The sequence below is a fragment of the Caretta caretta genome, chromosome 20, assembly GCF_965140235.1.
Source record: "Caretta caretta isolate rCarCar2 chromosome 20, rCarCar1.hap1, whole genome shotgun sequence".
Classification (NCBI taxonomy): Eukaryota; Metazoa; Chordata; order Testudines; family Cheloniidae; genus Caretta; species Caretta caretta.
In genome coordinates, this window is record NC_134225.1 from 19,484,943 (window position 1) to 19,507,645 (window position 22,703).

A 22,703-nucleotide genomic window follows, 5' to 3' on the forward strand; every position below is an offset into this window, starting at 1 on the left:
AATACCAGATATCCTGGCACTTCTGCGAATGGCATGAGCCCACCCCTGCCTGCATTGCCTCGCCCCTGCCAGCGTGACTTCGTCCGCATGGTGTGTGCAAGGTCACACTGCATGGGGGATGCCATTTTCGAGAGTGTCCCGCTTCTACTGGCCTGACCTTGGATGGAGCAGGTGTACAAAGTCATACTGGTGGGGCAGAGAAGTGCACTCTCCAAAATGGGGTCTCCTGTCTGCTACTGGAGAAATCACCCCCAGTTTTTACCACTACCAGATGGGAGACAAACCTGCCAAAAAGAGGACCATCTGGCGTGAAACCAGACAAGTGGCCTCCCTATGCCAAACTGCCATTCAAAAATGTCCTCTATATCTCTCCATTCTCTTAGACCTGCTGGATCTTGTGAGATATCTTACAAAGTTTCCACATTCATGACCTGGCACATCATGCATCCATCTTCTATTCAGAAAACAGTGCACACACTCATGGGCCATATAAAGTCAATTTTTGCCCAGTTAATTTCCCTTTCTCAGGTGTTTACTGGTGGCCGTTCTGTCTGGATTGTGGTGAGCAGAGGGGAGTTTTTCAAGAGGTGCCGAAGGAGGAAGTAAGGCAAATGAACAACATATTCCCAGTGGCTACAAACATTTATTTGACTTTCAGTTTGCCGGGAGCTGGTGGAGTGATGCTGGCATTGTGTATGGGGGGGTCATTAATCAGGGGGGCCATTAGATTGTCTTGCCAAAAAAGTCTGTTCTTTTAACACGACATTGGATCCAGATATTCCTCATTTGAGTGGCTGCTTGGAGACAAGTGTAAACTCCCCAATCCCTGCCTGAGTAAGAGCCGGCAGAGCTGTTCTGAGCAGATGTCGTGAAGGTCCAAGGGGGTTAGGTTCATGATCACAAGTTAACACTGTAGAAATGCAATTATTCCCTTCCATTTTTATGTTCTCATAGCCAGTAAAAATCATCGGCTTCGTCATCAGCTGCTATAAATCTGTGGAGCTCCACGAAAGCATGTGGAATTACACTAATTTATACCACCTAAATTTCTGGCCCTTCATCCTCAAGATATATAGACGTGTATGTATCCCTCCCCTCCCCCAGCACTGACCCCAGACATGCAAAGCACCCCCTGCAGGGCCCAGTGGAACACTCCACACAAACAAACAAAGACATCTGTGGGGAGCACGACCCAGGCTGGGAGCTGGTTGAAGAAGCCACTGTAGAAGAGCCACTGACGAAGGGCTGTGTTGTCACAATGCAGCGACACAGGTCTTCATCTAACCCCACATGTGGACAAACTTACTCTGTTTAGCCTAAACCCCTTCCAAGGTGACATCAGATAAACTGAATAAAGGTCACTCTGACGCTGGACTAAGAGGATCCACATGAGGGGCTCACCTAGGATAACAAAGGCAATTTAAATTCACAGTTTGGTTCTTAGCAGTATAATGTAGAAAAGGCGTAAGAGGGACAACTAGGGGCCTGATCTCCCCCTGGTGTAAAACAGCATCATTCCATTGGAGTCGATGGGGCCAGATCCCCAGCTGTGAAAATCGGCATCACTCTACTGGTGTCAATACACCCATTTACACCAGCTGAGGATCTGGCCCTATGTAATAAGCTTCCACACACTCAGTAATGGAACTGTGCCCAGAACTAGCTCTGGGACTAGGAAGAGGGAAATTAACTAGAATGAGGAAGCACCTCAGAAATGACCCTCATGTTTAAATTGAGGAAACTCTGTGCAAAGGCTGCTGGAACCAAACCATGGAGCCCCACAGGAGGCAAATCCCAGACACCCAGGCACAGTGAGGCTCCCTGCTTATCCCTGGCTGAACTTCATAACCCCCGGTCACCACAGCCCCTGCGCCGTTTGTGATCCTGGTTTTGTTTGCTCTCGTACAATCATCCATGCCCCTCACCCCACCCCCGTCCCCGTCCTTGTCTGCCCTTGTCCAGTAACTCCACCGCTCGTTCTGTGTCCTCAGTCTTATCTGCCCCTTGTACAATTGTCCCACGCCTCCTGATCGGCTCATGTCCTGGCTTGTCTCAGCTGATACAGCCACTGCTGCGTCCCCCCACCCAGGAAGGCACCGATGCACGGTACGACCTCCCATAGCCAATCCCATAGGCTCCAACCCTGTACACACTTCAGTCCCTCTCTGATGGGCTGCCTCAAGTGAATCTGCTGATTGGCATTTGGTGGTTTGGCTGTTCCCCTTTCCTGGTCCCTGCTTCTCTGTCCATCCTTAGCCTGCGAGTTTCTCAGGGCAAGGACCATCCTTTCTTGTGTCTCTGGAAAGCAACTGGCTGGAGGAAGCTGCTGCTGGTGGAAAGCACCTGGCACATTCCAGGCATTGCCACAAACATGGCACCAAAGTGTACACAGCACAGAATTAGCCAGGCGAACTCACTGCCACTGGATGTCAGTGAGACCGAGGGTGAAGGGCCTGATTATGATTTTCAAACAGGGCCCTTTGCACTGAAATAAAGGGAACTTCATGTAACTAAGAATCAGGCCCTATGTATTTTCAGCATAAAAATAACCAGTTACGTTAGACAGGATAAAAAAATAAACATAAATGCTCTACGTCTCTGCCGTTCTTCTTCAGGGCACAAACCAATCACTAGTTGCCTGGAGTCAGAAATGTCCCCACCTTTCAGAATTGTCCACCTTAAGTCTATTTGATTTGAATTAATGGCTAATCCCAAAGGGACATGGCCCCTGCAAAGTGAGCGCCACCCAGGTCGATCTCTGGCAAGATACTTAGGGTGGTATTGGTCTGATTGCATACTCCTTTTATGTCCATCACTGGCAAGCGTAAGCTTTTCACACCCACACGATTGCTGGCTCTTTAGCAGCATTTCTTGGTAGCATGCTTTGGAATTCGTTCGTCTTATAATACTTCCGGCCAGGAAAGCTGCTGATCCCAAACCAGTGCTGATGGAAGCGATTGCTGAGTTCAGCTTTTAATGTCCTCATTTCTGATCTTCTCCTGCCACTTGATATGAAACACCTGACGGAGACAATGACAACATCAGGAGAATCGACAGCACCAGTCCAGTGTCCTTCAGCCTTCCTCACCACAAACATTTCACTTCCAGATGACAGAGTCTGTAGAACTGTGGTTCTGTAGGTCCACAGCTTCATAGCAAGCCTGATGTCATGATGGTCCCACAGAGAATCCTGAATGACCTGAAACACGGCTGCTGCTGCGATATGAGCTTGGGCACCCACATCTTTGAAGCATCTACCAGGGCTGTCCAGGGGGGTTTCCAGAGAGGCTGGAGCTCGGCTGGTCTCAGTTGTGGCAGATGACAGAAAAAGAAGCAATGGTCTCAAGTTTCAGAGAGGGAGGTCTAGGCTGGATATTAGGAAACACTATTTCACCAGGAGGGTGGTGAAGCACTGGAATGGGTTCCCTAGGCAGGTGGTGGAATCTCCTTCCTGAGGGTTTTGAAGGCCCAGCTTGAAGAAGCCCTGGCTTGGATGATTTAGTTGGGGATTGGTCCTGCTTTGAGCAGGGGTTGACCTCCTGAGGTCTCTTCCAACCCTAATATTCTATGATTCTATGATGTTGCCCAAATATTTAACAGTCCAGACAGGTGAACATTGAGTCGCTTGTAATTTGGAGCTGGAGGCTGTTAGATGCTAATGCCTGGGATTTCATTTTATCTGGGTTAATAGCCGGACCAATGCATGCAGCTTCTTGCCTGACCAGCTTGCCATTGGCTGCAGTGATTCACTGAACTGGGCCAACAGGACAATGTCATTGGCGTATTCAGGATCTCAAAGCAGAATGGTGTTCAGCTCAACACTACTGACAGCTGCCTCCTCAAATGCATCCATCAGCCCAACAGTGCTGGTATAGACGTGTCCACCTAGGGGCTCCTTACACCTTCCTCTGAAGCAGTGATAGTGGTTCAAGTCAAAGAGGTCTAATACATATAATGTACCCTGGTCTTCATCAGCAGATCTCAAAATGCTTCGTAAAGGAGGTCAATGTTATTATACCCATTTTATTGATGGGGAGACCAATGCAGAGGGTTACTCTGCAACAGAGCCAGGATTGGAACCCAGATCTCCTGACCCCCAGTCCAACTCTGCTGCCACCAGACCCCACTTTCATGCTTCCAACATAACCTGCAGGGTGATTTTTTAAAACAATATACAATTGGCCTCAGAATTATTACTTGCCAAATATCTCCTGACTAGGGCCTTACCAAATTCACGGTCTGTTCTGGTCAATTTCAAGGTCAGAGGATTTTTAAAAAGTGTAAATTTCAGATATTTCAGATATTTAAATCTCAGATTTCATGGCGTGGAAACCATGGGGGCCCAGACCCAAAAAGGGGACTGTGGGGGATTGCAAGGCTATTGTACGGGCGTCGTGATATTGCCACCTTTACCTCCGCACTGCTGCTGGAGGGGGCACTGCCTGCACAGCTGGGTGGCCGGAGAGTGGCGGCTGCTGGCTGGGAGCCCAACTTCAGAGTTTATTGCCGCCAGCAGCAGTGCAGAAGTGAGGGTGACATGCTATGGGTGGGGTCATAACTTTTTGCGCGGGGGGGGGGGGGAACAGGGCAGGCCTTATGGGGGGGTGATCACCCAGGATGCTGTGGTCTGGGGGGTGCCATGGTCACCCCCCCACACACACACACAAAGCCACCCCAAGGCCTCATTAAGCCCCTTTAACCCAAGCACTCGGCCTGGAGCCAGGGAGAGGCAGGGCTCAGGGCACCCCATCTGAGGACTCACTCCCACCTCCAGAACCTCCCCTGGCTGGAGGAAGCTGGTGGTGGTGGTGGAGAAGTAAGGGTGGCAATCCTGCAACGCCTCTGCAATAGCCAGATGTCATGGTCCGTGACGTGTTTTTCATGGCCGTGAATATGGTAGGGTCCTACTCATGACCATCCTTGGGACCGTGTAATCGCTGACCTAGTGGATTTTTTGCTAATATGAGCGAGAGTATGTAGAGTTATCAGCAAAATGCTGAGCTGCTGTCTCCAAGGAGTCACTACGAGGCAACGGCCGCTCTTGGATTACAAGTGGAAGGAAGGGATTCTGGCTACTTCCCCCTGCATGGCTGGACCTCCTCCCCCACTCAAACTGCCCCTCAGCAGAGCACCTTGGCATTGGTTCCACCTGTGGGACAGGCTCTGGCTTCTTTCAGCTGGACAAGCAGTGCTTAGAGATGTTTCAGAGTAACAGTCGTGTTAGTCTGTATTCGCAAAAAGTGCTTAGAGAGTGAACACTGCCCCTAACCTCTGAACTAGCGGGTGTGGATGAGCCCCTGGCAGGGTTACAGCTGGTGTAGTGAGCTCTACTGCCCTGCAGTCACTGACACATGTTCCCACAAACCCTGAGAAGTCTACAGGAGATTATCTGATCCAGCAGACCCTGGGGTGTCCATGTTGGGGTCGAATGTCCTCTTAGTTCTTCAAGTGTTCATTTGCCCTTGTGGGATCAAGATGCCCATGCCACAAGCTTCCAGTTGGAAGAGTGAGTGTGACTCCTGTTAATGGTGAGAAACTGATATTGTTCTGGCCATGAAGCCTTCTGCTAACCCCACCTGCCATCCTGTCTAGTGTGTCCAGGAATAGTACAGGACCCCATCAGGTGAGGTGCTCGCAGAGGCTGCTCTAGGTACATGCAGTGTAGGCAGATGTCTACGGTGGCAGACTTCTGAGCAGCTGCCTACAGTGGCAAATTTAGCCTGGCTGCCCCCCAGTCATACAAGACCACAATGCCACGCACTGGAATTTGGCACTGCTGCCCTTTCCTTCACGACGTAGGAGTGACTGGCCAAATCTGCTACCCTTGGCCTCTGAGGAGGGGGATGGAACACTGAAGTTTTGCCTAGGGTGGCAGATTGTCTTCAGCAGCCTCTGGGAGAGAAGTGCTGATTTCAACATGCTCTGATAAAAGTCAATGGGAGTTGAGCAATCCCAGAGCCTGGGAGTCTAAGGACCAGAAACTGCTACCACAGGGACTCTATGAATCTGCACTGATCTGGAGAGGAAATGGTTGGGCCACGGTCCCTCACCAGGCAACTGTGAGAATGGGAAGTGTGACCAGAGGCATCCGTTCCCCCCGGAAAGGCATGATGATGGCTCCTATCAATATAAACTGCACCAACCGCAAGAAGCCGAACAGAGACATCCGCAGCCATGCAACCGGACAGCTCCTATCACAAATGGGAGGAAGAGCAGGTGGAATTGACAGTGCAGGGAGCGAGCCGCTCACCTGAGAGAGGTGGCAAAGGTGAGCTGGCCTGAGGAAGGGTGGTCTTGTGATTAAGGAGCTGCCCTGGGAGTCAGGAGGCCTGTGTCCTATTCCTGGCTTTCCGAATTTGTGGTTGGCCGGTGCCCAAAATCAGGAGAGTTTCTCTCTCTCTCCCAATTAGTGTCTTGGTTAAGTCTGGATATTCCCATCTTCCACATAAACTCCTTTCTTATCATGGGGCAAACTCATCCCTGGGTCACTCCAGTGCCTTCAGAGTTGCTATTCCAGGGACGAAACTGGTCCTGGGAGCCTGACCATATCTTCCCGCTTGAGCCCGAGCGGATTCTCATGTTCCCTTTAAGGCAAGAGCTTCTCAATCTGGGGGTCACACTCACCCTGTCCTTCCCAGATTGCCAAAAGGGAGAGGGATTCCCAACATGGAAAATGGAACACAGGGGACTTAGAAGTCCTTCAAGGTATTTACCCTGTGGTAAATCCCTCCATGCCCTTTGTCCAGTCATCTTCTCTTTAAGGGAAGCATGTTCAGTGCCTGGAGTCTCTCCCCAAAGGGAACATTAGGAGGGGTTAATCCCACATTGAGAGATCTAACCAGTGTTGCTCCCCACAGCTCTTTGCCTCTCCAACTCCGCCCAAGGGAAGGCCATTGCGATCCTGTGTGTCCTGCTGGCAATTTGCATTACAGTATCTACAGCTCTCATTTGGGTGAAGCTTGGGAAATGTAAGTCTCCTGTTCGTTTCTACCTCAGCCTCAGATCTAACCTGCCAAGAATGAGGCTGCTCTGACGAGTTTTTGGTGGATTTTAGCAGTGGGGCACAAAATTGGGCTGAGAATGGAGGCTCAGCTGTGACCTTCATTGTGGAGCAGATACCATTGCTAGGTAACTTTCCCTCACCTCTGAGTTAAGGGGACTGGATTTTCAAAGGGGTGGGATTTGTCCTTAGCATAACTCCTGCTAGCTTTCCATGGGACTTGTGCTCGCAAATCTCTGAAAAAATCTCACCCAAAATCAACAACTGGGCCATGTTTGTGGTGCTAGTTTGAAGGTTGTGAAATATTTATATCAAAATGTTCTTTTTGCAACAGCGTGAGGGAGATGAATGTCGGAGAGGGAATGTCTGGGGGTGAGAACAATGCAACAGGAGCATGGCACCGTGCGATGCCACAGTTGCCTCTTCCACATTAACACAAGGAGAGCTTGGGCCCGACAAACACCTTCCTTTCCTTTTTAACTTTGCAACCAGCTAACCACACACGAGCCGAGGCAGGCTCCTTGTGGCAGCAGGCAGCTTTCTGCTCCGCACCGCAGTCAGACCCCTGCATTGCTCTCCGAAGGCTGAGCCTTTTCATTCTCAGCTTTGCTATGCCCCTTGGAGCTGTCCAACCAATCCCGTGCTTGCGTAGAGTAGTAGCAACTGCACTGTGTATCTTGGGGCCACTGGCAGCTCCATGTAACATAGAGCAGCCCCAACACAGCTCTACATTGTACCCAGGACCGAGCTGGTGTCCAGAATAATCTATCCCTGTGTTGAGCACAGTGCGCCTGTTGCGGAAGATCACAGCTAGCATGAGGTAATGGATGCCAGAAGTCTTGGGTGGTAACTGGGGGGAAAGTGCTTTTTACAGAAACACAGGTGTCCTCAAAGATATGGTTTTCCCCTGCTGATAAATTTTACTCTGCTATCAAAAGTCTCATGTCTACAGTGTCCCAGGGTCTTGCCGAAGCCCAGCTGGATCGAGATACAATCAGAAGAGATGCCAAGAGAAATCTGTCACATCACCAGGACTATCTAGGTGAGAGGATAAAGGAAATGCTTCTATTTCTTGTAAGACTTGGTGGATCATTTTTGGTCCATACACCTCAAGGGAGCGGAGAGTTGGGCCCACGGGGTCCGTTGCACTGCTGGTGGAAGTTGATATAGGTCCTTGGACTTAGATGGAGCTGAGCAGACATATATCAGTTGGGGATCTGACCACACCTCAGACAGGACTGTAGATTATTGTGGGGAGAGGGACAACCACAGGAGGTGGAAGCAGCTCTTCGAAGCTGTTGGACATTGTCATGTTCCTAGGATCACTGATTGTCCAATGAAATTTTGTTCTGATGAGGTCACATTTCTACCAGTGTCTCATTGGCTGAGAGTGTTATCCTGCTGGGGAAGTCTTGGCGTAGATGGAATGGTCTCTCCCGGAGCAGGCATGTGCCTGGGGCTCCCATAAACAGCCACTGCTTGGGTGAGTGGGGAAAGAGACCTGTGTCCTCCAGGACAGACCCCAGCTCAAATGAAGTAAGGAAGTAGTAATCTGGACAGGGGGAGAAGTGTGGTGGTGGTTCTCCAATCATCCAGCGGATGGTCCCTGCCAACCCACCTAGGGCTGGGACCATTGTACAGGGGCAGGGCCAATGGGAACCACCAGGCTTGGTGTGCCTGGTGCCCCTGGATTGCCTCAATGTAGTCCTGGGTCTGACCTGTTCTTTCCAACACAGTCCCCCTGCACGGGTCATTGACTGGATCTCTCTGAATAAACGCTGTTGTTAATTTCCTAATTTTCCTCTGGGACTCTAAACATTGTAACAAACCTGCACCCACCTGGGCAGCAGGGGTGTCACTGTGCAGCACGTCATGGGCACTGAGAACATCACAGTAACAGAGGGTTAGTACTCAGACCCTGCTGCTCCCAAAGGGGGTCTGAGCCCCAGCTGAGTAGACGTTGGCTGTTGTTCTGGCTCAGGCCTGGGTTGGAACTCAGGAGATCTGGCTTCAGTTCTCAGGTTTGATGCTGACTTGCTGTGTGACCTTGAAACAGTCACTTCATTTCTCCGTGCCTCAGTTTCACTATCTGTGAAATGGGTAACATTTCCTGTCTAATTGTATTATATGCTCTCCAGCTCAGGGTAAGGGAGTGTCTCTCATTTCGTCACTGTGCAGTACCCAGAGCAACGGGGTCTCTGTGTCAGTTGGGCTCTGTACAGCACCTGGAACAAGGGGGCCTCAATCACAGCTGGGGCTTCTAAGCAATAATAATGAAATAATAATAAGTGAAACCTATTTACAACCTTACCAATTGCTGCCTGTAATGGGGGGACACTCGTCTCTTGAGTATCTCCAGCTGCTGCATCTGGTACTGAAGGACTTTCTCCTGCTCCTGGCGCCCCCTGTAGGTTGTCACCTTCAGTGTCTCAGCCCTCTGGCCAAGTCACACAGTCAAAAATGGATGAGCACCTTCTGAAGCAGCAAAGAATTCAATAAAGTGTCACCCTCACTAATGGCTTCCGTCCCATCTCTGGGCCCTTTGAATTCCATTCTTCTGAACAAGCCTTGTCCCCTTCCTGGGGCTTAGTCCACTTTGCTAGTGCTGGTGGGGACACCAGGCCTGCCCACTACTCTAGGTCCCAACCCAGGGACCCTATAAACAGCCATTACGTATGGCCTCCTTTAATTGGTTGCTGCTATATTCCCTGGGCCTCTTCCCACCTGGTCTTTTCACCTCTGTCTGTTAAGTTAGGGCTAGAGCGCTCAGCTCCTAGGTTTGGCAAATGCAGCCTGTTGAGCTCCTTTGGCTAGAACACAGTCCTGTTCCTCACCACTCTGGCCCCAGCTAGGGACTGACCTGCAGTCAGCCCCTGCAGCTCTTTTTATCTGAGCCTGCTGGGCTCTGACTGGCTGCTTCTGTGCTGCCTTTCCAGGCAGTCCTGCAGACACACCTTCGTTGCTCCTTCCTGGGACCGGGGTGTAGTTGGACCTTAGGGCCTCCAGCAGGGGGCCATAAAGTGCCAGGTACACCCTGTCACATTGCCACTGAGGCATAATTTTCACACTGCTCTGGATGCATAGCCATGATCCGGTCCTCCCCATGGGGCAGGCATGTGGGTGGGGCAGCGTGAGGGGCTGAGTTGTTGGTGTTTAAAATTGAAACGAACCATGCTTTCATCTTCCTTTTAGAGTTGGAGATGACCAAACAATTCAGTGCATTTACCAAACAACTGGCTAACGGTATGTTCTGCTGGTGTTTCTCAAGAGATCACGGCATAACCGATGAGTATCTCCAACGCCGATGTTCAAAATCATGAGTCAGGCCCATGAGATTGGCTTAAAAATCATGAGCTTTTTAAAAATATGATAAATCTTGGGCTCGTGTTATTCATCTCCTTGTTTCTGAGAAGTTAGGGTCTTGGTCAGCTCTCATTTTTAAGGTTTTCTGTGCAAACACGAGGGCCATAGACTTACCTTTTCTAAATGAAAGCTGAGATTCTTCCCTAGTGATATGTATCTAGGAGCTGCGGCTTGAAGAAGCTGATCAAATATTGTGAGACTTGTGAAATAATCATGGGAGTTGGCAACAGTGCATGGCCCAGTGCACTGATGTGGGCATAGGTGCCAACTCCATGGGTGCTCCAGGGCTGGAGTCTCTGGTCTCAAATTTTTCTTGTTTACCAGGCATGATCTAAACCACAGTCTTTGAATTCTATCAAAAGGCCTTTTTGTCTGGACTAATTCAGTCTTTCTGTTTCCCTTTTGCACCGTTCCCCATCAAAATTTGCTGTCACTGTGACATTTGAGGAATGTTCAGTCGCTTTTCACAGTTGAGCTCACAAGGAGGGTAAATTTGTAGACCCAGTTATCGCAATGGGTCTTGAGTGGTGTCTGGGAGGAAAGTGCACATTACAGCAGCACTGATGTCCCCAAAGATATGAGTTTTCCCCTGCTCATAAACTTTACTCTGCTATCAAGAGGTCTCGTGTCTACAGTGTTCCAGGGTCTTGCTGAAGACCAGCTGGATCGAGATATGGCCAGAAGAGATTCCAAGAGAAATCTGTCAGCTCTCCAGGACTATGTGGGTGAGAGGATAAAGGAAACATTTCTCTCCCTTTGATCTGGCACATCTTTTGTGGTTCTTATGCCTTAAGGGAGAGGAAAGTCAGTCCCACGGGGTCAGACTCTTGGCGGGTGGAAATCACTTCAGTGGAGCTTAACCAATGTACATTAGCTGTGGATGTGACCCACAGCTCATATAGGACCATAGGTCGTTGTGGGGAGTGGGACAATCACAGGAGGTATAAGCAGCTCTTTGGGGCTGGTCTACTTTAAAAGTTAACAATCTGCATAACTACGTCTCTAAGGGGTGTGATTTTTTACACCGCTGACAGATGTAGCTATGCTGACCTAACCCGTGCTGTAGACAGTGCAAGGTTGATGGAAGAATTCTTCCATCAACCTAGCTACTGGCTCTGGGAAAATGGATTAACATAGTCACAGGAGAACCCCTCCTGTCGTAGTGAGTGTCTACACTGAAGCACAGCTGCTGTAGCATTTTAGGTGTAGACATACTCTTGGAAGTTGTTGCACAACAACTACCCTGATCTTAGGATCACTGAATCTCCAATGAGATTTTGTTCTGGTGAGGTCATGCCTCTACTTTGAGTCTGAGAGTGTTACCCTTGGGGAAGCCATAGGCATGAGTGGAATTGGTCTGTACCAGGAGTAGGAACATCCCTGGGGCCCCATACAGACAATTACTGCTTGGGTGAGTGGGAATTGAGACCCGTCTCCTCCAGGACACTCCCCAGACCATCTGAAGAAAGGAAGCAGAAATATGGGCAGGTGGAGGCCTCAGCCTGCCCAGAAGAGTAGAATATCAGGGTTGGAAGGGACCTCAGGAGGTCATCTAGTCCAACCCCTTGCTCAAAGCAGGACCGATCCCTGACTAAATCATCCCAGCCAGGGCTTTGACAAACCTGACCTTAAAAACTTCTAGGGAAGGAGATTCCACCACCTCCCTAGGCAACACACTCCAGTGTTTCACTAGCACCCTCTTAGTGAAAAGGTTTTGCCTAATATCCAACCTAAATCTCCCCCACTGCAACTTGAGACCATTACTCCTTGTTCTGTCATCTGCTACCACTGAGAACAGTCTAGAGCCATCCTCTTTGGAACCATCTCTCAGGTAGTTGAAAGCAGCTATCAAATCCCCCCTCATTCTTCTCTTCTGAAGACTAAACATCCCCAGTTCCCTCAGCCTCTCCTCATAAGTCATGTGTTCCAGTCCTCTAATCATTTTTGTTGCCCTCCGCTGGACTCTTTCCAATTTTTCCACATCCTTCTTGTAGTGTGGGGCCCAAAACTGGACACAGTACTCCAGATGAGGCCTCACCAATGTCAAATAGAGGGGAATGATCACGTCCCTCGATCTGCTGGCAATGCCCCTACTTCTACATCCCAAAATGCCATTGGCCTTCTTGGCAACAAGGGCACACTGTTGACTCATATCCAACTTCTCGTCCACTGTCACCCCTAGGTCCTTTTCTGCAGAACTGCTGCCAAGCCATTTGGTCCCTAGTCTGTAGCGGTGCATGGGATTCTTCTGTCCTAAGTGCAGGACTCTGCACTTGTCCTTATTGAACCTCATCAGATTTCTTTTGGCCCAATCCTCCAATTTGTCTAGGTCCCTCTGTATCCTATCTCTACCCTCCAGCGTATCTACCACTCCTCCCAGTTTAGTGTCATCTGCAAACTTGCTGAGGGTGCAATCCACACCATCCTGCAGATCATTTATGAAGATATTGAATAAAACCGGCCCCAGGACCAACCCCTGGGGCACTCCACTTGATACTGGCTGCCAACTAGACATGGAGCCATTGATCACTACCCATTGAGCCCGACAATCTAGCCAGCTTTCTATCCACCTTAGAGTCCATTCATCCAGCCCATACTTCTTTAACTTGTTGGCAAGAATACTGTGGGAGACCGTGTCAAAAGCTTTGCTAAAGTGAAGGAACAACACGTCCACTGCTTTCCCTTCATCCACAGAGCCAGTTATCTCGTCATAGAAGGCAATTAGATTAGTCAGGCATGACTTGCCCTTGGTGAATCCATGCTGACTGTTCCTGATCACTTTCCTCTCTTCTAAGTGCTTCAGAATTGATTCTTTGAGGACCTGCTCCATGATTTTTCCAGGGACTGAGGTGAGGCTGACTGGCCTGTAGTTCCCAGGATCCTCCTTCTTCCCTTTTTTAAAGATGGGCACTACATTAGCCCTTTTCCAGTCATCTGGGACCTCCCCCGATCGCCATGAGTTTTCAAAGATAATGGCCAATGGCTCTGCAATCACATCCGCCAACTCCTTTAGCACCCTCGGATGCAACGCAGAGTGTGGTAGTGTGTCCTCAAAAACCCAGCAAATAGCCCTGCAAACCCACCTACGATTAGGATCATTGCACAGGGGCAGGGCCAATGGGAACCCTCATGCTGGGGTGTGCCTGATGCCCCTGGATTGCCTTAATGCAGTCCTGAGTCTGATCTGTTTTCTCCACCACAGTTCCCCTGTGTGGGTCATTGACTGGATCTCTCTTAATAAACACTGGTCTTAATTTGCTAATTCTCCCCGGGACTCTAAATGCTGTAATGAGCCTGCATCCACCTGGACTGCAGGGATGTCACTGTGCAGCACGTCATGAGCACTGAGAACGTCACAGTAACAGTGGGTTAGTACTCAGACCCTGCTGCTCCCAAAGGGGGTCTGAGCTCCAGCTGAGTAGAGGTTGGCTGCTGTTCTGGCTCAGGCATGGGCTGGAATTCACAAGATCTGGCTTCAGTTCCCAGTTTTGCCGCTGACGCCCTGTGTGACCTTGAAACAGTCACTTCATTTCTCTGTGCCTCAGTTTCACTCTCTGTGAAATGGATAACATTTCTTATCTATTTGCAACTGTCTCTCGCTCTGTGTCTATGCAGTGCCCAGAGCAATGGTACCCAATATCAGTTCATGTTTGTGCAGCACCTGGCACAAAGGGGCCCTAATCTCAGTTGGGGCCTCTAGGCAGCACTGTAATATAAATCATTAATAGCTATAAGTGAAACCCATTTACATCCTTGCCAACGACTGCCCTTGCTGCATAAATTTCACACACTCCTGGATGAATGGTCCTTATCCAGCGTTCCTCAGGGGTGGAGCGTGTGGGTGGGGCAGCATGAGGTCCTGTGTTGTTATTTAAAAAGGAAACTCCCCATTCTCTCATCTTCCTTTTAGAGTTGAAGATGTCCAAAGAATTCAGCGTGTTTAACAGTGGACTTCTTAATGGTATGTTCTGCGGATGCCTCTCGCGAGGTTGGGCATAAACAGCTCCCTTGTGCTGCCAACCCCAGCATTCAAAAATCTTGAGTCAAGCCCATGAGACTGGCTTAAAACTCACGAGATTTTAAAAAATACAATAAATGTTGGGCTTGATTTATTGTGTTCTGGTTTCTGAGCCTCTAGGGTCATGCTTGGGTCACGTTATTAAGCTGTTCTCCGCTACCGTGAGGGGTAGAAATTAATTTTTTTAAATGAAAGCTGAGACTCTCTCCTAACTGCATAAATCGAGGACTGGGGGCTTGAAGAAACATATCAAATGTCAGAAGACGTGCAATAAAATCGTGGGGGCTCCACATGGGTGGAGTCTCTTCCTTCGACGCACCAATGTACAAAAGTTCTTTTCTGCCCCTTGTTGTTTGCAGTGTCCAAGGAGCTGGCTGGGGTCAGGCTGGCAATAGAGGAGGTCCAAGCTGATTATGCGAAAGACCCATTACATCTCCAGGACGCCATAGGTGAGAAACATCCTTTTCCTTCCAACGCCTGATCACTGCTACTTCCTTGTAGAGGGACTCCTGCGTCTGCTCTTCCCGTGTGGAGGGCAAGCTGAAATGGAAGGAGAGAAGGAGGATCAGAAAGGGGAAGTGTGAGGATGGAGCAGGGAGCCCTACATGGATAATCCCATTTTAGTTTGGGATCAGCTGCATCCTGTTCCCTTGGGCTTTCCCGGGTTTTATCCTGAGCCCAGTTCATGCTGCAGCAGAAGTTTGGATCTCAGACCCTGATCCAGCAAAGGCACTATGCACGTGTAACCCACGGGTGAGCCCGCGTGACAGGTCCCGCTCTGGGCTGATTTGGGGAGATGGATGGGTAGCTTTATCTCTGGAGGGCCCCAGCTCAATCCCCAAATTGTTACCCATGATAGCAGCTGTCAAACAACTCTACACTCCTGATTACTGTGAGGGATGATACATGCTCAGAGCAATGGTTTTCGACCTGTGGTCCACCGACGCATGGGGGTCCACAGACTATATCTAAGATTTCCAAAGGGGTCCTCACCACCGTTCTAAGGCTCAGGGGTCCGCAAATGAAAAAAGGTTGAAAATCACTGGCTTTATGTTTAAGTGCTTTGCTGCATTGTGGTCTCAGTACCCTGTAGATATGTGGAAGTGCAGGGCTGGCAGGGACTTGGAGGGGGCGGAGGGGGCCTCTGGTTCACTCAGTGCTGCTGAGAGCTCAAAGCTCCTATGGCCTGCAGGAGAAATTCGGGAATGCTCAGCCCTTCTGGTATCAGGCCCATCCCATGCAAACATGAGCCGGATTCTGATCTTGGTAAGATGGGGTCACTGCCGTGACTATAGATTTAGACCTCCATAGAAGAGCCCCGTGATTCTGAGGGGGAGTGTGGGCTACCTGATTGCCAGCTAAATATTCCCTCACTGAATCCAACAGGTTTCAGAGTAACAGCCGTGTTAGTCTGTATTCGCAAAAAGAAAAGGAGTACTTGTAGCACCTTAGAGACTGCTTGAAGGAAAATCAATGAGCCCAGGATAGCAGAGGTGCTTAGCTAATACAATGGTGGCCTCTAGTGTCGGAGTGTAGCTAGGTCGAAGGCTGTGAATGGGGACAGATAATGTGTTTGCAGATGGATGGACACATAGATAGAAATTTCCAGCTGCTGTGCAGGAAGGTCTGAGCCAGCCCAGAAATATCAACCTGTTGATTCCGGTGGCATTTTTCTACCCCCTGCCTGTTCCGACAGAGATAAGGAACCTAACGCACAGTTTGTCGAAGGAGCTGGCTGAGGCAAGAAGGGACCATGACAGACTCCAGGAGGTCTTGAGCAGGGTGCAGGAGGAGTTACGGAACATCACGGGTAAGGGGGCACCAGACAGGGCTTGAAACCAGTGACAGCGTTAACCGCAAATGCCCAGAGTCAGTGAAAGTCAACAGGGAACAGCGGATTCGACTTTCATGTTCCCAAAAGGCCTATGGCCTGCGCAGCTCCCTGTTCACTGAAACCGACCACATCTCCCCAGTTGGGAGTCCCCAGAGGCTGTAGAGGCAGCACAGATGTCTCCCATGCCACCCTCCTGCCTGGCCCTGATTCTCTCATTGGTTCTACGCCTTGGGCACCAGAGTTGGTGTAGAACCGGCCAGAGACTCAGGGAGCCATAACCCATTCCCTGATACCAGCCCTCCACCCAGTGGAAACAGACACAGCTGATAATCTTGCCCCTAGTTGGCTAAATACATAATGGAGCCTAACATGGGATGGATACAATACTGTATGGCAGAAGCCACCAGATGGTGCTGTTGTACATCAGCTTGCAAGTTCTCTTTCCAAACATGTCAGCAGTATTCAGTCTTCGAAGACATGCTATGTTGTTGTTTGCAGGCTGTGATATTTTGTGGGGGGAGCTGTTGCAACTAGCAAGGGAGTTTGCTCCCTGCCTGCCACTCTCTAACTAGGGTCAATTCTTGGGGCAGAGTTGTATCTAGGAAACTGGACATCAGTGTCTGGGCAGAGATCACAGATTAGCCTTCATTTTGTTTATGGGCACCTCTTTCCCAGGACTTGTGCACAGAGCAAAAATCAACAAGTTAAACTAGGAAAATATTAACTCACTGATTCATTTTTCATTGGGAAACCAACGTACCACGCCCTGCCACCTGCTACCACATGTCAGAGCGGTGACAAGGCCTGTAACTTTTAAAACCACTCCACAGAGGATGAATGTCGAAGTATGAATATTTGCAACAAACTATATGGCAAGCTTTTCAAGAGCGGGCGGGGAAATTTCATGGTGAAATTCATGAATAAGTCTAAGTACTGAATAAATTCAAGAATCTCTTTAACTGCTTGTAAGCAGCTGGTGGAAGGAAAAAGAATCCAATTTCAGGGAATACGCAAATTCAGTGCAAATTATTTTCTGGAACCCAGTGAGAATGTCAGAAGTAAATAAAAAGTATGGGGACACAGCTGAGTTTTTACACTGCTGTTGGACTGCATTTTGACTCTCTAATGCAGGCTTGTCCCATCATTTGACTTCTCGCAGAATTCATCTGCACAACATGTCCACCTGGCTGGCAGCATTTTGAGAAAAATTGCTACTTCTTTTCAACATTGGCTAAATCCTGGTTGGATGCTAAGCAGTTCTGTACCAATGAAGGGTCTCATCTGGTTATTGTTAACACCAAACAGGAACAGGTAAGCCATCCACTCAGATTCCTATTTTGGATCATGCAGAATGGAGGGAATTAAGCACAAGGAGCCAGACTCTGTGCTGTTACCCCAGGGTGAATCTGGAGTTACTCTTGATTGACCCCAGCATAACTGAGATCAGAGTCTGGTCCAAGTTCTCCAGGAATTTAGCGGAATTCCTCTTTAGGAATCTTTGGATGTAGCTTGCTGTTCAAGACGGATTGAGGGAACCTGGATACTTAGAGTCATTTGAAAAATGTCGAGTGAGCTTTGTGAACAGAAATCTCAGTGTCAGATGTGGATGAATCAAAATTCGTGTGTGTGGGGTGGGGGGCAGTTCTAATCCCCTGTGAATCCAAATCACAGAGTCCCATGGGGACCTAAAAATAACATTTGATCACTACCGACCTGGGCAGAATTTCAGCTGCTGACCCAGAGGTAAAATGCTTTAAGGAATTAAGCACAAGGAACCAGACTCTGTGCTGTTACCCCAGGGTGAATCTGGAGTTACTCTTGATTGACCCCCAGCATAACTGAGATCAGAGTCTGGTCCAAGTTCTCCAGGAATTTAGAGGAATTCCTCTTTAGGAATCTTTGGATGTAGCTTGCTGTCAAGAGGGATTGAGGGAACCTGGATACTTAGAGTCATTTGAAAAATGTCGAGTGAGCTTTGTGAACAGAAATCTCAGTGTCAGATGTGGATGAATCAAAATTCGTGTGTGTGGGGTGGGGGGCAGTTCTAATCCCCTGTGAATCCAAATCACAGAGTCCCATGGGGACCTAAAAATAACATTTGATCACTACCGACCTGGGCAGAATTTCAGCTGCTGACCCAGAGGTAAAATGCTTTAAGGAATTAAGCACAAGGAACCAGACTCTGTGCTGTTACCCCAGGGTGAATCTGGAGTTACTCTTGATTGACCCCCAGCATAACTGAGATCAGAGTCTGGTCCAAGTTCTCCAGGAATTTAGAGGAATTCCTCTTTAGGAATCTTTGGATATAGCTTGCTGTCAAGAGGGATTGAGGGAACCTGGATACTTAGAGTCATTTGAAAAATGTCGAGTGAGCTTTGTGAACAGAAATCTCAGTGTCAGATGTGGATGAATCAAAATTCATGTTTGTGGGGTGGGGGGCAGTTCTAATCCCCTGTGAATCCAAATCACAGAGTCCCATGGGGACCTAAAAATAACATTTGATCACTACCGACCTGCACAGAATTTCAGCTGCTGACCCAGAGGTAAAATGCTTTTCACAGCTGCTCACTACCACACTAGGGAAGGCCTTTTGATATCCGGGGGAAGACCCCACTCCAGATTCCTCATCAGGACTCTGCAGAAGGAATCCTGCCCTGAGGGAGAATCCACCTTAAGGTTTACATTGAGACCAGTGCCTGCTGGGAACAGGACCTTGAGAGACTAGTTGGTGCTGGGAGGATGCACATGTAGTGCAGAGGTGGTCAAGGTGCTGGTGTGAATCTGGAGTCACCAGAACCAAAATCTGACTCCCGAGCAGTACAGTTCATAGTGTGTGTATTTCGCTGTCTCATCTTCAGGCATGGACTTAAGGCTCCCCCAGTAACCAGGGTGCAGAATGGGACTTAACAGGGACGGTAAGATGATTCCTTGGTACCCCTGCATGGAGGAGACCTAAGACCATGGAATTCACAGGCCCCAAAGGCAGACCCTCAGCAGCTGTAGAAGGATTGAAAATGACCTGCAGTTGTCAGGGTACAGCAGTGTAATATTCAGCCTTATTATCACTGATCTGTATTGTGGTAGCACCTAGAAGTACCAATCAGAGCCCTGTTGTGCTAGGTGCTGTACGCATGTCACAAAAAGACAGCCCTGCCCCAAACAGGCCACTGTTCACCTCCCATTCTGCAGGGGAGATTTGCAGGGCAAAGGGCAGGGATGAGGCATTTGAAGTACAGCGGGTCAGAAAATGAGCTTTTTTTCCCCTGTGGAAAATTTCATTTTGGGGGGGCAAATATTTATATACCGCAAATTTTCGACGGAAAACGGAAACATTTCACTTTGGACATGCTGCTGCAGTGCCTCATGGGAGCTGTAGTTTCGATGCCTCAGACCCCCATTCTTTAGCGGTCAGGCTACCCAGCCCGTCTACAACTCCCATGATGCACAACGGTCACTCCTCTTGGAGAGGGGAAGCAATGCATCCATGGGAAATGCCTGGTGCATCCTGAGAAATCCAGGGTGGCCAGCCCTAATGTAAAGAGTTGGAAAAACGGAGAGGGGTGAGAATCTACAGCTACAGACTCTGCTGGCCACAAACACAGGCCCCATGGAACCCCCTCCCCTCCCCTCTCACCTTCTGCTTGGGATCATGATTGTCTTCTTCCCGTTTTCCCACATAGATATTTTTGTCAAACCACATCGTTGAGCCCGAAGTGTACTGGCTGGGCCTCAGCGACTCAGCGAAGGAAGGGGAGTGGCGCTGGATGGATGGCAGCCTCTTGTCTATCAGGCAAGTCCCTCTTTGTTCAGCCTCTTTGGAGCGAGAACTGTCCCTGACAATCAGCTGTTTCTGCATTATCTGCTCTCTCCCTAAAGAGCCAGACGGAGCACTGATACCAATGCAATTGATATTCGGGGGGTCTCTGGTCCCCTTTAGTGGCTCAACCAGGGAAAGAAGGTTATGAGTCTGCTTTCTGTTTCTGCGGAGCAGAAAGCTGCTTTACCATGGGGCATTCCGAATGTCATGCTAAGGAAAGGTGCTGGGGAGAACAGCAACATGGCCCAGTGGACAGGGCAGTGGACATGTAGGCAGCGCTTCTGGGTTCTAGTCCCAGCCCCAGCAGTGTGTTCTGCTGGCAGACTGTGAGGCACATCGCTTCCTGCTCTTTGCCTCAGTTTCCTCACCCGTAAAATGCACCGGACACTGATGTCCTCCAAGCTGAGAACAGCTATGGCTTGAGGAGTGGCTGGGACAGCTTCCCACTATTCAGTGGCTAGCACCAACCTGCCATGGCTCTGACCTCCAGGCACCACCTCAAGGAGTGAGTAGGCAGATCAGTCCATGCCCACCTTGACTCTCTGTGCTAAAACTATCAGACCAGTCAGTGCCCACTGGTGTCGGTGACGGGGAGACCTGTCCCCTAGGAACTGGCTCATTTCACACCACCCACATGGAGGAGGTTTTCAAATCAGAGACCTCTAATTCCATGGGGCTTCTGTTTCCTTCTCAGGTTCTGGGGGGCCGGGGAACCCAACAATGTTGGGCAGTATGGGGAGGACTGTGGCAGCATACGCTTCGATGGGAAGTGGAACGATGCCAGATGCTCTGCGACTGAGAGCTGGATCTGTGAACAGCAGTGCTAGCTGAGTCCCTGAATCCACAGCAGGGAGGGGAGGTGTCACAAAGCCTGCCCCATGTGGGACTGCTCCGGACCTATTCTCTCTAAATCAGTGATTCTCAGACTTCCACTCATGAGCTGCAAGAGGGTCTTTCATGGGTCTCCTACAGCTCTTTGCAGCACATGCTATTAAAACACTGTGATTTAATTATTAATCGATCTGTGTTATTAACCAATCTGGATTCTTTTACTATGTTATTAACTCATTCAGTTATCAACTTGCACTAAGCTACTAACTTATTTGCTGTGAGAATAATATATGGAGAGATGTAAAACTAAATATTTCCCATCGTACTGTTTAAATATGAATAGTAATATAGTAAATGAAACAATGAATCCACCCTCCTGTGGCTCCTTTGCATAATGGCGATGGCTAATTTTGCTCCTGAGCCGCTGAGGTCTGAATATCACTGCTCAAAATGCTGGGCAGGTATTACAGCGAGTGGAGCTATGGGACAGGATCGTGGAAAGCAGAGGTGGAGAAGCTGACTGGCATTGGACCATCTGATCCATTTCCCTCCCACACTGGGGCCCAGGACCGGCTTGTTCCCCTCACGGCTCTAGCATGAAATGTGGCTCCTGCCCTTCCCACAAGAGGAAGCAATTCTCCAGCCTGGTAGATCTCATGGCCAGGCTGTTCTCCCTGACACCGGGCCAGAGTCTGATCTCGGGTGCACTGCTGTAAATGCACAGGTTGTACCGGCTTCAAGGGAGTCACCCTGAACGGACATCGATGTGAGTGAGATCGGAATCGGGGCCGTTCACCCTCAAACGTCCTTTTCTTAAATTCATCTCATTGCTCCTGACTCTGCCCCCGGGTGTCTCCACTGAGAGGAAGGATGATCTGATGCGTAAGGCACAGGACTGGGACCTGGGTTCAGTTCCAGCTCTGCCACTGACTCCTTCACCTGTCTGGGGGCTTCAGTTTCCTTCTCTTTAAAATGGAGATAACAACCCTTCCTGTTTCAGAGGAACAGCCGTGTTAGTCTGTATTCGCAAAAAGAAAAGGAGGACTTGTGGCACCTTAGAGACTAACCAATTTATTTGAGCATGAGCTTTCGTGAGCTACAGCTCACTTCATCAGATGTACCTTCCTGTGTCTGTCTTGTCTATTGAGCCTGTGAGCTCTGTGGGGCAGGGAGTGTCTCATTGTGTGTCAGGGGCACAATGGGGCTGTGAGCTCAGCTGCGGCCTCTAGCTGCTCCTATAAGTGCTCCCAGATCACCTATCTGCTTCTTCTGGGGGCTGTTCTGCCATTAGACGCACACACTCGGTTCCCATTGAAGGCAGTGGAGTTGCTTGTGTGTCTCCGAGGGCAGAGTTTGGTTCTTTGTTTTACACCCTTGAGATGTTTGTAGCTGGCATCTGGGGCTGAGGTCCCTGCTCCGTTGGCACAGCACGGCCGACTGCGGGATAAACATATTAATTCAACAACTGCTTGTTGGAGAGGTGATTTTCTAACTGGTGCCGGGACGCAGCCCAATCTGCTGTAAATCGGATTCAGCATCACTGCTTTAGAGTCCACAGGGCCAAATCCATAGCTGGTGTAAAATAACTGGCATTAAGAGGCCGCATCTCCAGCTGATGTAAATCAGCATTGCTCCTTGGAGTCAGTCAGCCATATCTCCAGCTGGTGCGTATTTACATAGTTCCATTGACTTCAAATAGCACTATGCCGATTTACAACCGCTGAAGATGTGGCCCACAAAAGTGGTCCTCTCTCTCTCTCTCTCACGCTCTCATTTTGCGTTCACCTCTTTGCATTACTTGCCCTTTATGCTCCTTCAGCAGCAGATTCAGTTTTATGCT

General features: G+C 49.4%; 1 protein-coding gene across 2 annotated transcripts; it reads left to right on the top strand.

The window, feature by feature from the left end:
* The first annotated feature begins 5,257 nt into the window (after positions 1 to 5,257).
* LOC125627526 (CD209 antigen-like protein C) lies at positions 5,258 to 22,300 on the top strand. Of its 2 annotated transcripts, XM_048831699.2 has the most exons (9): positions 5,258 to 6,268; positions 6,858 to 6,968; positions 7,953 to 8,042; positions 14,274 to 14,324; positions 14,741 to 14,830; positions 16,078 to 16,191; positions 17,375 to 17,526; positions 19,896 to 20,005; positions 20,727 to 22,300. In XM_048831699.2, the coding sequence occupies exons 1-9, from the start codon at positions 6,175 to 6,177 to the stop codon at positions 20,857 to 20,859; spliced, it is 945 nt and encodes a 314-aa protein (XP_048687656.2). In that variant the 5' UTR covers positions 5,258 to 6,174; the 3' UTR covers positions 20,860 to 22,300. The 2 variants fall into 2 exon arrangements, with proteins under 2 accessions (XP_048687656.2, XP_074977869.1); XM_075121768.1 differs by having other exon boundaries at positions 19,896 to 20,758.
* The last annotated feature ends 403 nt before the right edge of the window (positions 22,301 to 22,703 follow it).